This window comes from Phaethon lepturus, unplaced genomic scaffold (genome assembly GCF_000687285.1).
Source record: "Phaethon lepturus isolate BGI_N335 unplaced genomic scaffold, ASM68728v1 scaffold12517, whole genome shotgun sequence".
Taxonomy (NCBI): Eukaryota; Metazoa; Chordata; class Aves; order Phaethontiformes; family Phaethontidae; genus Phaethon; species Phaethon lepturus.
This window is the reverse complement of record NW_010554101.1, coordinates 67683-80500: the sequence shown is the minus strand read 5'-3', so window position 1 is coordinate 80500 and position 12818 is coordinate 67683. Positions and strand designations below refer to the sequence as shown.

Sequence of the window (12818 nt, the reverse complement as noted above, 5' to 3'; positions counted from 1 at the left end):
CTGTGCTTAATACCATACCATACCAACTGGAAAGCAGTAGCTCTTCAACAGTTAACAGTACTGCTGTGTAAAATGATGATAATATCCTAGTGAAATAATTGAGAAAATTTTAGGTAGAGAAGTACTCATGTGAAGCTGGACTTTGATGAAGGTTATAGTGCCCATGCACTCACAAACGCTGCTGCTCCTACAAACTGTCAAGTCTTAGTTACATTAACATTTCCAGGTGTCAAAGGCTGCCTCAGTACCTCCTGTAGCCACTGATTCTCATTGACTCTGAAACTCCTTTCCCTCAGACTGAAGCACATGCTAACTTTGTGTAACAGTAAGTTCCTTACCTTCTTGGCTAAATACACCACACCCGATCGTACTCTAATACAGCTTAGTCTCCTCTCATTACGTTTTCTGAGATTTTGCTTTATAGTGGCTTCTTACCAGGTAAAGATACCTTTGTCACGAGGAGATACGATGTCCAGTTTGTAAAAAAAGTCATACATTTGATGGGTGGTAGAGGGCTGCCTAGTCTTGTGAATACATAAATAAGCTATTCACATTCTTATGTGTGCACATGGACAACTTACCATAAGACAAGGTAAGGTATTCATGGTGAATACTTGTGAGCAGTAGTTTCTCTCTGTGTATGAGCACATACTACCAAATAGCTCATTCACTGTGAGCCACAACCCATAGACTGTAGCATAACTGGTTGAGCTGGTGAACTGAATTGTTGGTCATCTGTTTGTATGTTTAGGGGAGACTTTCAAAGGCTTTTAAACAAACACAAGCTTTGTACCCAATTTCTACTGCTTTTCAGTGGGTTCTGGGCCTCTCATACCGCTCCCAATCTTCACCCTATCAGTGAAGCTAAATGGCACAAATAGTTGTATTCTCCCATGGGCAGAACTTTTCAAACTCTGAAGGATTACATCAGGAAAGCATTTTACCTTAAACTTCTTCAGACAGCAGATAGTTACACTGATGACTTGTGCTCTTGTAGATATCAACGAATGCCTGAGCACCAACATGCCATGCCCAGCTGGGCAGATCTGTATTAACACTGATGGCTCGTATACCTGCCAGCGAATCTCACCCAGCTGTGGCCGAGGTTATCATCTCAATGAAGATGGAACAAGATGCGTAGGTAGGTAACAGTTTGGAATTAAAAACAGTTAAAGAAAATAAGTCACATCTATTGTTTATGTTTATTAGTTTCTTGCACTTTGCCCAATTTTTTCTCATCCCACAGTCAATTCTTGATCCTGTTCTTTCCCTCATGGCAGTCCCAACAAGTGAAGAATGACAAAGATCCACACTCTGTCCTTCATATAACTCATTGAAGGCCTATATTCTGAAAAGTTGTTAAATGATAATCACTCCCCCAAAATGGCATTGTCTGTGATTACATTAGTGTATTGGAATGATGCTGTGTGGTCTCAAATCTCCCCAATACAGACGTGTAAGACAAGGCCCACTTAATGTCCCACAGAAGCCATTCAAGTAATGTTGAAAGGCAAATATGCCTTTGGCTGGCTTTTAACTAAGGTGGTTTTTGCAAAGAGGGGTATTTTGCATGTGTTTTCGATCTTTGTAAATGGCTTATCAAAGCACTTGTGACCGTGGGTCTCTGGCATCTTCACCAGCTGAGGATCTGATCCATGAATACTGAGTATGCATAATAAAACAATTTTGCACCTGACCTCCTCCAAAGATTGCCTGATTTCTTTTCCCTCCCAAGTCCATCAACATTAACAGGACACCTGAGAGAGAACCCTTTTCAGCAAGAATAGTTTGGATTTGTGACTCTGATCTTCTTACGGAAGCTGAGCGCTAGATCAAGGTCTTGCTTTCCGTTTCCAAACACTTTTGTAACTACTAAGGGACACAGAAATATGTTAACGTGTTGCTCTTCTCTCAACTTGCATGCTCAGAAGTGTACTTTCAATCACTTCTCTCCTTTTTTTAGATGTGGATGAGTGCTCATCCTCTAATCAGCCTTGTGGAGAAGGACATGTTTGTATAAATGCCCCAGGCAACTATCGTTGTGAGTGCAAATCTGGCTATTCTTTCGATGTCATCAGTAGAACTTGTATTGGTAAGTTGCACCTATCGACTTCAACACATGCAGCCATGGGGTTTTAAAAAATGATGCCGTGTAAAGAATGTTACTGCTCTCTGCATAACCTCTTTCATCTGAATGTAAAATTGACTGCTATATTATTTGTATAAATCTAATACCATATTAAAGAGATGTTGATACTTCAAAGGAAGGTGTATTAGTATTGTCAACATGTTATATGTTATCCTGTTAAAAGGTAAGATTATGAGAGTGTGTGTAATTGTTTTCTGTGATACTTTTATATGCACCTACAGCAAAACATTCCTTTGGAAGATGAAAGCAACTTTCTTCCTTATAGATCAAATTCAATTATGCACTGGAGTGCTTCTAAATGAGCATTTTGAGCAAGTCCTTCCCTCTCTAGTATGAAATTTAGATCTAGAAAATAAAAATCAAACTTTTATGACCATGTTCTTGGCCAGACTACTACTGCAGTAAAGCCAGCCAGTACATAGACCTCTGTATGCATTTATCATTGCAGATATTAATGAATGCAGACGCTATCCAGGACGCCTTTGTGCTCACAAGTGTGAGAATACTCCTGGTTCCTATTACTGCACGTGTACCGTGGGATTCAAACTTTCGGCTGACGGCAGGTCATGTGAAGGTATGGCATATGCTTTGGTGATACAGTGTGAGATACAAATCCTTGCTGTTTAGCTATTTCCACTTGATTTTAGCTTATAAGACTGCACTGTAATGGCATGAGAAATCAACCCAGTGTGGTCTCTGATTACATGAATGGTGTTATGATTAATCAAGGCCACTGTAGCCCACAGTTCCAATATATTGTCCTTTGGCTGGATCATGCAGAGGTGTGTGGGTCTGCATTTACTGTATTTTGAAGGGTGATTCAGCTAGATCAGATTCAAGACCTTTAAAATCACCCTTTCTGATACCCAGATACAAAAATGCAAGTGTGGTCCTAAAGACTCCCTCCAAGTCACACACCTTGAAGGACAGTTGGAAATAATAGCACAATGCTGATTAACCTATATTGCCAGACCATGTTCAGAGTACTACACCCAAAGAACTCTATTTCCAGCTTATTCAGTGACATGCATATCATCCTTTTTTAATTAAAAAAATTGTCTTCCAAAGTTTTGCCTTAGTTGTGGAATAGGAGTGATGAATATAGCAAGAAATTTGGGGTTCAGGTGTATAATTTTGCATTTCAGATTTAAATGAGTGTGAGAGCAGCCCCTGTAGTCAAGAGTGTGCCAATGTGTATGGCTCCTATCAGTGTTACTGCCGCCGTGGCTTTCAACTTAGTGACATAGATGGGATTTCCTGTGAAGGTAAGCATTATGGTTTTGCAGATAGAGCATGAGTGAGCCTTTTGTATTCTCACCGTAACGTACATGAACAGCTCCATGTACTTGTAATTGTTTCGTTTTAACATTTGATTCTCTTTGGTATTTTCCTATGAAGCTATGGAACTGTATTTAATGAAGGTCTCCCACCCATGTCCTAGTCTAGAAATATCTCTGCCTGTGTGGTGTCAGTTTTGGTGTTGACACTGAATTGTAGCTTGGCATACTTCTGTAACTTGCCAGAAATGTTTTTTCTTTCCCTGAGGAACTAACAGAATTTCTAGTTTTCAGCAAGTGACAGCAAACACATTTATATGTTATATATGTAATATATAATATTACTAGGTAGTATTTTACATCATCTTTTTTTGTGGCTGGTTCTGAACTAACATGTAAGTGGGTTTTCCTCAAACACAAGGAGGATGTGGGTGTGACCTTGTGGGTAAGATCCTGAATTTGGACTCAGGCCTCCAGGACTTAGTAAGACCTTGGGCAGAACACCTCATGTTGATTTCCTTTTTGTAAGAACAGGGATAAAACTATTCCTCTCCTTCCCTTTTGTAAAGTACTATGATACACATCACTGTAAAGTGCTTACTCTTATCCATTTACTTTGTCTCTTGGTCCCTTATGTTGCTTTTAATTTTCTTCACACCTCCATTTACTCCTGACAGCCTTTATTGACTAGAGCCACCCCTATCTGATGAACTTTTTCCTTGCCCTGCAATTAGAATAATGAACTTGTGTTTGAAGCTCACAGTGGGAACACTGTACATGTGCCCTTGGATGAATATCATGAACACACAGTAAATTAGTGATGTTTTCTTCTTGCAGATATTGATGAATGTGCTTTACCTACTGGAGGGCATATCTGTTCCTTTCGATGTATTAATATTCCTGGGAGCTTTCAATGTACTTGTCCCTCCACTGGTTACAGGCTGGCACCCAATGCACGCAACTGCCAAGGTGAGTTCAATAACTGCAGGGAGACCTAACTAGATTGTGGACTTCTGAAAAGTTCTAGCAAGTTTTTATGTTCAAAAAAATGCCTTTCCTACAACATTATAGGTAAAGCAGTAAACATCAGTCTGAAATCTGAAGAAACCAGTATTTTATAATAAATATACAGGAAATTTCACTTATAAAGTTTAGAATGCAGTAGAGAATACTTTTTGTAACATCCTTAAATAATTATAACAAATTCTGAAGATGAAGATTCCCACTGTGAAATGGTATGAGTTAGTTTAGCTGTTAAAAGGAAATATCATACTCTGAACATTTCAGCAAATATTTAGGTCTTGTCCACTTAGTGGCACTGCTGCTCTTCCTTTTCCTTTTCTTGCATGTTGTTTGTGTTAGTTTTCTTCTTTTTTGTTGTCCTGCCCTCCCCTTCCAATCCTGTAATAGTGTTTAACTGCACCCCACGTTTTGGAGTACCTAATATACTTTTATCATCTGGCACCTGCAAGTAGAGGCAAGGCGTGTGTTTAATCCACTCACCTTTTTCCATTTGGCAGATATTGATGAGTGTGTTGCGGAAAGCCACAACTGCTCTTTCAATGAGACCTGCTTTAACATCCAGGGGGGCTTTCGCTGTCTGTCTTTGGAATGTCCAGAAAATTACCGCAAGTCGGGAGATACGTAAGTACTTCCTTTTTCAAGGTTGAACAGTTTTTTGGTGACATGTCACACCACTGTTGACTGAATACATAACGGATTCTGGCAAATACGTACTTTGTTGGTAGGCCTACCCTATGTTTTGCACACACAGGTCTGGTCCCTTTCTCATGCTCCTGTTTCAGTCTAAAAAGACTAAAAAAGACTAAAAAGTCTAAAAGGCATTCCCTTAAGAAATGCCATGTGTCAGTGGTTTGCATCATAATGATCTATAGAGCCATAAGCTCTGTTCTCTCTCCAGCTACCTTGCAGGCAACCTGTTAGGAGGGTTACATTCAGCTTCAAAATTCTGACTTTTACTTCCTTTCACATGTAGTAGTGAAGTAGTGTTCCTTACTCTTACATTCCAGTGAAAGAGTTGGTTTTAGCTCCCTTTCTGAAGTCTTACCAGCGTTGTTGCAAAGCATTGCAGGAATGTCTTATTTCATATTTTCATATTCATACATTTCATGTACCATTTCATCTCTGTTAAAAAAGCTGGGAACCCTAGCAAAAGTGGTATGTTAGCTGCTGCCCATAATTAAGTCTCTTAACCTAGCTCAGAGAAAGTCCATGCAACCTGGTGTTAAAAATACATGACATAGGTATGGGAGGAGGAGCTGCTGGCAGCTCATTTATACCTATCAAATGGTGATAGCACTTTGGAGAAATAGTTGCAAAATGTCAGTCGAGTAGCTGGAGCTTATGGCTGATGCAGATGACTGCTTTTCCTCCCACCTGGGGCTTTATGGCCACACGGTACTCCAGCGATTCTTCTGAAGGCTGCTCCATGCTCTGTGTGCCACATACCCAGGTAAGTGTATGCTCCACCAGCTAGGGAGGAAAGCTGATAAACCACATTCATCATCAGCCTGCTATTGCTTTTTCACAGTCAGTGTTCATATGCCCACCATCTTTTCGATAAAATTGAGTACTCTCTGCCTCCTCTGTAGAATGAGGCTAATGCTGGTCTTCATCAGAGGGACTTTGTGGGGTTTAGTTAGTTTGCATTTAAACCTTAAGCTGTGAAATGCCATATAAGTGGCACAGCAAATGTATTTGATCAGAGTGCTGTAGAGGGAGTTCGTGGTATAAAAGCAGATATTCATAAGATACGCTTGTATTCTGAGAAGTGTCAATAGTAATAAAATTTGAAATTATATTTGTCGCATCAATAAAGAAGCAGTGCCTCGTGATGCAGATGTTCTCTTTATTTGTAATATTGTCGGTTCATTTGTATCCTAAATCAAAAAAAGTCATTTGCACTAAGCAAAATGAGGAGATTTCTACTCTTATGGAGATCCCTGAGTTGCAAAGCTCAGTTTATAAAATAATCTTCCTTCTTATCTATATTTTTATGCATGTGTTGAAGTTAATGGCTGTTCGAGATGTAAAGGATCTTTTGGGGAAGTAGTAGAATGTCTGAATTGTTTTTCTGTGTCTGGATTGTTGCGGCACTGTAATGGCTTACTCTGCCTAACTCAGACTCATAGGGAGAGATTCTTGTGATATGCTAGGGCTATAATTAGGCTATGAGTCAGACGCAAATCCTGTAGCTGCTCGGTGAAGTTCTAATTATTTTAATTCCTCGAGTTATTATCTTGTTGGATTTATTAGGTTTTCCCCTCTCAACAGCTACAGACACAGTTACTAAATTTATTGTAGAAAATGTGTTTGCATAAACCAAAGAGAATATGAGTTCATTATCTTTATTGTGAAAAATCCAAGTTAGTTCAATGGGGAGATAGCTACTCTCATACTTAGCCAGTATACGAGTATTATACCAACATGCCAGAATCAAGGCTTATGTATTGGGTTATCTTGTGCCTATTGGGATACAATAGCTCTTTAGCACCCTTTTTACATCCCAACTAATTTACATATTCTTGAATCATTTATTTTTGGCATCTATAATCCAGCATAGCTGATAGCTAGCACATCTTCATTACCTTTTGCATGATAATGACATTAAATCACTTTTTCACCCCACCTTGTGCCAGGACTCTAAAATCAAAATAGTTGGCTTCTCATAACATGGTATCTATTACAGATACAATTTTCCTCTCCTTTTTATCCAAAACACTTTCCAGCTTCACCAACTTGGCACATCATAAGAAAGACAACACATTTTCCATTCACATCAGGTTGGCACCTCATGGGACTTTTTACCTTATTCTCCAATATTTTCTTTGGAACAGCTATAATTTAATAGGCCTCAGTCCTGCAAATCCAAGTTTGTTCATTCTCATTTTTCCTTAAAATCCGTGTTCATTCTCATTTTTCCTTAAAATCCTTACGTACAGGCAACAGCCCTCAGTGATCCAGAAGCTTCCTTACCCGGTACCATTAAAGCAGAGATTTTTGCATGGTGGCTGTTGCAGTGCTGATTGTCATCAGGTGAAGTAACAGCAGGATCATCCCATGCTACAGGCTGAAAGCTCAGGGTGCTGTATAGATACTCTGAGCTTCAGGAGGAAGCAGCTTGTATAACCTTCCCCAAAGACCAGCAAAGTGCCTGGCATGGTCTGATCCTTAATGGTAACAATTTTATTGAAGGTCTTCTCTCTTTTGCTTAAATTCTGCATTTTTTTTTCCCTTGATCAGCCTATAGGCTTGGTATTTTTCCAAGGATAATTAAGATCTACTGCTACTCACAATAGGATTTAACTTGCTGTACTGCCTTGCCAAATACTTTTTGTTTTCAAATTGCATAACAATTAAATTCCCTTTATGTGACACTGAAGTCTAACATTTGTAATATTTAAGCCAGGAAAAATAGTAGAAAAGATAAGGAAATGGTTATGGCGGCGTGTCAGAAATATGTGCTGCACTGAGCCAGATTGGGACGTATTTTTATATTCTGGACATGTCTGTGTATAATTAAGGTTGCCTGTCACTTCTCATTATTAGGACCTGTTTTTAACTGCTTAGAATTTTGCCGAAACGTAACCAACAGCTCAAATGTTGCATGCCGGGTGTCTGACAGGCTCAAGTTTTGGCAAATTTTAACCAAAGCTCTTCACTCATTTCCAGGAACAAAGGTAGAGAGGAACACATTGTTTTGTGTGTTTAAGACATTTTGGTGGTGTTTTTTTTTTTTCTTTTAATAGTTTGATGTCATATTTTGGAGGAGAAATCTGAAATTTGTTAGATTACTTTGGCGCTTTTTTGTCATCCTTACCAAAAACCTCTGAAACTTCTGTAATCATGAACTTTATAAAATTGCAGCTAGCCTTTTTCATAAACCTTAGGAAATGAGAACCTTGATGGGTAGTCTTAATCCACCTCTGTATGCCAAAACTAAGTCAGATCTACCTGGAGTGTTTCTGAGAGTTGTTTCTAACTTTTGCTTCAAGTTGAATGATAAGGATTTCATAGCCTCAGTGGCAATCTTTGTGTTTGACTGCCTTCCTCAGTGCAATTTAATTCTTCCTATCAGTAGAGAGGTCTTTCTTTTTTAGCAATGAACAATTCCCTTCTGATTTGGCAGACCTGAGCTTCTTGCAGCTCTTTAAAGCAGTCTAAAATGTGCGGGTACCAACTCCGCTGACTGTCTGAGCCTGCTCCCACATTTGGCCACAGGAAAGAAGCCCAATTTTCCCCATAATGTCAGCTCCTATGTGTCCTGGGCCAGGTGCTGCCGGCACTGACAACCCCAGAGCCTGTTTCTTCTGTGCTTTCAAAGCCCACCCAGACTCCATGGATAAGAAAGCTGTTTCTGGCACGGGTCAGAGAAGAGCCGACTCGGAAGGAAAGGCGTACCTAGGGATAAGGAGGCTGAATGTAGGGAGGGAAGGATCTGAAGGTACGACCAGGTGAGGAGAATGAATCTGGGAGGTGCTTGAGGGGTAGAAGGTAAAATTGGGTAAAACAATTGAGAGACAAGGGGGAAACCAACCACAGGAGTCAGGAGCTTATGGTTAAGGGTGATTGATGCCAGGTTTGGATGAAGACCATCAGAGCAAGGAATAATTTGGGATGGCTGCACAAAGATACTGAGGGAAGGGCTGTGTGCTTTGGGACTAGGGCTATGAGGTAGAAACTGAGAGAAATGAGTGGCATCCGGGATGGGATGAAGCAAGAAGAGGAAGACTGGCACTGGCTGAGTAGACATTCCTGATGCCAAATGTTTGAGTGAGCAGGAGGGGCAGTAGGCAAGGGAAGGGGATAGCAAGAAGGAGTCAGGTTAGGAAAGACAGATGAAGGAGACAAGGATAGGACATAAAGGCTCAGTGCTGAGGGCAAAATGAAGATGGATCTGTCTCTTCTGTAGTTTGAAAACTCCTTGAGACTTTCCAGCTCCAGACGGGAGGAACATGCAGACTATTTGTCCATCCTGTCTACTGTGCTGCTGTATACTGTATTCCCACTTGAGCCTGAGGTGGGACTCCAGATTCTCCTCTTGTTAAGAAGTACCTGTGAAAACCAACCATCAGTTGTCCTTAAGTTCTGGCCTGTTTAAGACAAAAACCACCTTCCCTAGACAGCTGCTGTATTAACATAAATGTAGAGGTCCACAATGTGGTGATACAGCCTGGTTGATGGCTCATCTGGGCCTCAAGGTGTGGTGCAACATGCTGAAAAGGAATACACATAGATGATAGCGAGTGCCTTTGTGATGGAGTATATTCTAGGAGGTCTGGAAGATTGTTACAGCTCTGGAAATCTATGGAGTCGTATTTCAGAGATGGATAGTGTATAGTTTGGTAATGATACTTGGTTAGTTGTTCAGCGTGTTGAGATGGATTCCCTGTATGAAGTAAATTATAAAGCCATAAATCCTGCTAATGAAAAGTTCTTTTCCCTTCAACACAAGAGGAATTGTTGTATACCACTCGAATCCTTTGGGCACAATGGAGTGAAAACCAGGCTCAGAAGTTAACAGGAGGGAAGGCAGAAGATCTTTTCTCCTCATTTCTCTGTTAGGAAATGTTGTATTCATTATCTAAATGGAATCCCTCTAGTTTTGATAGTTTTCTTTTCCTCTGAGTAACCAGTGTTTGGTACATGAAATTCAAACTATGAGTGACTCTTTGGAACGAGTATTTCAGCCACATAAATAAATCAAAGAGACCAGAGTAGTAAGTGAGCTAAAATAATCAGGAACAAGTTCAGGAATAAGCATTTAGCAGCAGTATATGCTTATTTTTCTAGCCCGTGTGTCCAACTGCAGAGGTTTGCAAAGATGTATATAAAACTGCCTATCTGCAAAGCAGTGCATCTTTTCCTTGGGCTCTGCGTTGGGTTTCTCTGGTAGCATCTTGCTGCCTCTTCAGCACTCCCCTTCTCCAGCCGGGTCCCCCGTGCTCTCTCCCACAGCGACACGGCGTGGTGGCAGGGCACAGCAGCTGTATGGCCAGCTCATCCATCTTGAGATGCCACGGAACTGGAGCAGCACCCCGGGGTCTTGGGCTGCTCACTCACTAGCAGTAGATAGTTGGATTCTCCTGCTGTATGATTTTCTTCTGCCCGCTGAAGGGAAGCATTTAACTAAGGTCTAGAGAGTACACTGGGATTTGAATGCTCATTGCTTTTTGCCTTTGTGGTACATGACCCCAGAATGAACTCTGGTTCTTGAAAGCAATAATATTTGCTATCTCTCCTTTGTGGTTATTTGATGGAACAATTAGTGCACATTAACTAAACGTATAGTGAAGTGTGTAGTGTGCACCACCAAAGGATAAGATAAAAGATGATGAATTTTGAATAATTCTAACTCCTACCCGCAGGCATATCTGTCTCCACAAATAACTTTCTGAATCAGCAGAATGTCCTTTTTCAAATCTTAAGAAGCTGGGAACTTTGGTTTTTTGTTCTCTTAAAATTCTGGCTATTATTATAAAATGCATTCTACTTTTATAAAAGAATAAGTCATGGCATCTTTATGAGCATGTAAGCGCTCATAAGCACGTAAGTGCTTCCCAGAAGATTTACATGAAGAACATATTTTCAGCTAAGAAATTAACTGCCTTGACTTGCTTCATGATTTCAGCAAAACCAAGTAGCCTCATGATTTCAGCAAAACAAAGTCATTCTTTTTAGTGGAGTTATTGATGACATTTCAGGAAAGAATGCAGAACTCACTGTACCTGAAAATACTCCCAAGAGTATCCACACCTAATTAGCCGGCCATCCTGTGAAGACTTGTGCGTGCTCTTTACACACATGAATAAAATTAAGAATGCATTTAAGTCTTCAAAGAATTGCTTTGTACTTTGGTTTGCAAGTGGTATTAAGAGAAAACATAGAAAACATTAACTGAAGAACTGAGGGTGCTTTTAACTACTCTTTTTTTGATGAGAAGTTCCTGGAATTCAGGTCACCATGCACTGGCAACAAAGTGGTGCTTGCTTATAAGCCACAAGTTCTATTGATACCAGATACTCTTGATAGGAGCTCAATTTTACATGTCAAAATAAAATAAATGAAATGGGCACTCAAATTTCCTTGAGGTAGTAAGAAGCAAACCATGCTTTCATGCTGGAGCATTTCTTAGTAAAGAAATGAATAGTTCAGGTTCCAAAACCTCAGCCTGTGGACTGAATATTGCTTTTGAGTGGAGAGACTCTTGTACATAATTTAATTGATTCGTAGTTGTGCATAGTTGAAGCAGGTTTGGAGCTAAATGCACAACTTGATCATCTCCAAATTTTGCAAAGTCAGCATCCAGCCAAGATCGTCATGTCTACCTCTACTTCCAGATACCTGTCTGAGAGGATGTTCGTATACCAACTTGCATGTGGTGATTTGGGCATATCTTTAAATTGAAATTCATATAACCTTCCCTTGTATGCAATTATCTAAAGACTTCTTAAATCCACCAGGTATCATGACATGTCAGATCTTCATATGCTGGTAAACTACAACATTCTTTAATAGCAGTAACTTTATAGCCCATACCTGTCTGTGCCATATTTTACAGGACAAACTTCACTTCTGTCAGTAACAAAAAGGGAGGACATTGCTCCCTCCGTACAGATCGTGATTCCTAGCGCTGATATTCATTGTTCACTTTCAGCCTGTATGGGTGATCTCTTCCTAGCTGTCTGGATTTGATGCTGTAATGCAGTGCCTAGTGATATGGGGAGGAAACAGCAGAGGGCAATTTTCTCACTCACCAGCATCATTCGTGTGACTCAAGACGGCGTAAGAGTGGGCTGAATGTGTAGGGCGCATGCTGGAGACATGGGGCTGTTGGATCTTGGTTCTGGTGCTTGCCTAGGTGTGTGTTAGACTGACTCAGGTTGGTTCTCCTGGTAGCACAAATACTGTGCTTTGTCTTCAAAGCAAATAAACCTTAACATACAGGCAGTGTTTGGAAATAAATTTTACATTCCTCTGTATGCTGTCAGAGATAAATATATATAGTGCAGTCACTAGAAAGCCTCTTCTCTCTCAGAAAGACCAACTCCTTGTGCATTTGTGGTTTTTACAATACTTTGCTCAGTCTTAAAATCCAGCCAGACACCCCAAGGAGCACACAGTCAACTCACTAACCACTTAGGATCTCTTCCTTTATTTAACATAGGTCCAATCCACAAAAGTGTAAAGCTTGGTAGGAGGGAGGAAAAAGTCAGTGTTCTCCCTAGGAAGAGCTTAGCTATTCTAAATGCAAGTAAACCCTCACCCACACTGAGGTGCCAGATTCAATCCATCTGTGCCTGCAAAGAAAGGGCAACGCTTCTGAAAATGGCAACGCTTCCCCAAAAGCACCAACTACAGACAAGTTCATC

The 12818-nt window shown here is 40.3% G+C and overlaps 1 protein-coding gene across 2 annotated transcripts in view; it reads left to right on the top strand.

The window, feature by feature from the left end:
• FBLN7 (fibulin 7) overlaps positions 1-12818 on the top strand; it is a 67067-nt gene that overhangs the window by 24872 nt on the left and 29377 nt on the right. For both annotated transcript variants that reach the window (XM_010291724.1, XM_010291725.1), the window contains exons 8-13: positions 998-1141; positions 1964-2092; positions 2598-2723; positions 3295-3414; positions 4264-4395; positions 4947-5070. In XM_010291724.1, the coding sequence (XP_010290026.1) occupies positions 998-1141; positions 1964-2092; positions 2598-2723; positions 3295-3414; positions 4264-4395; positions 4947-5070 (775 nt within the window). The remainder of the gene's footprint in view (positions 1-997; positions 1142-1963; positions 2093-2597; positions 2724-3294; positions 3415-4263; positions 4396-4946; positions 5071-12818) is intronic.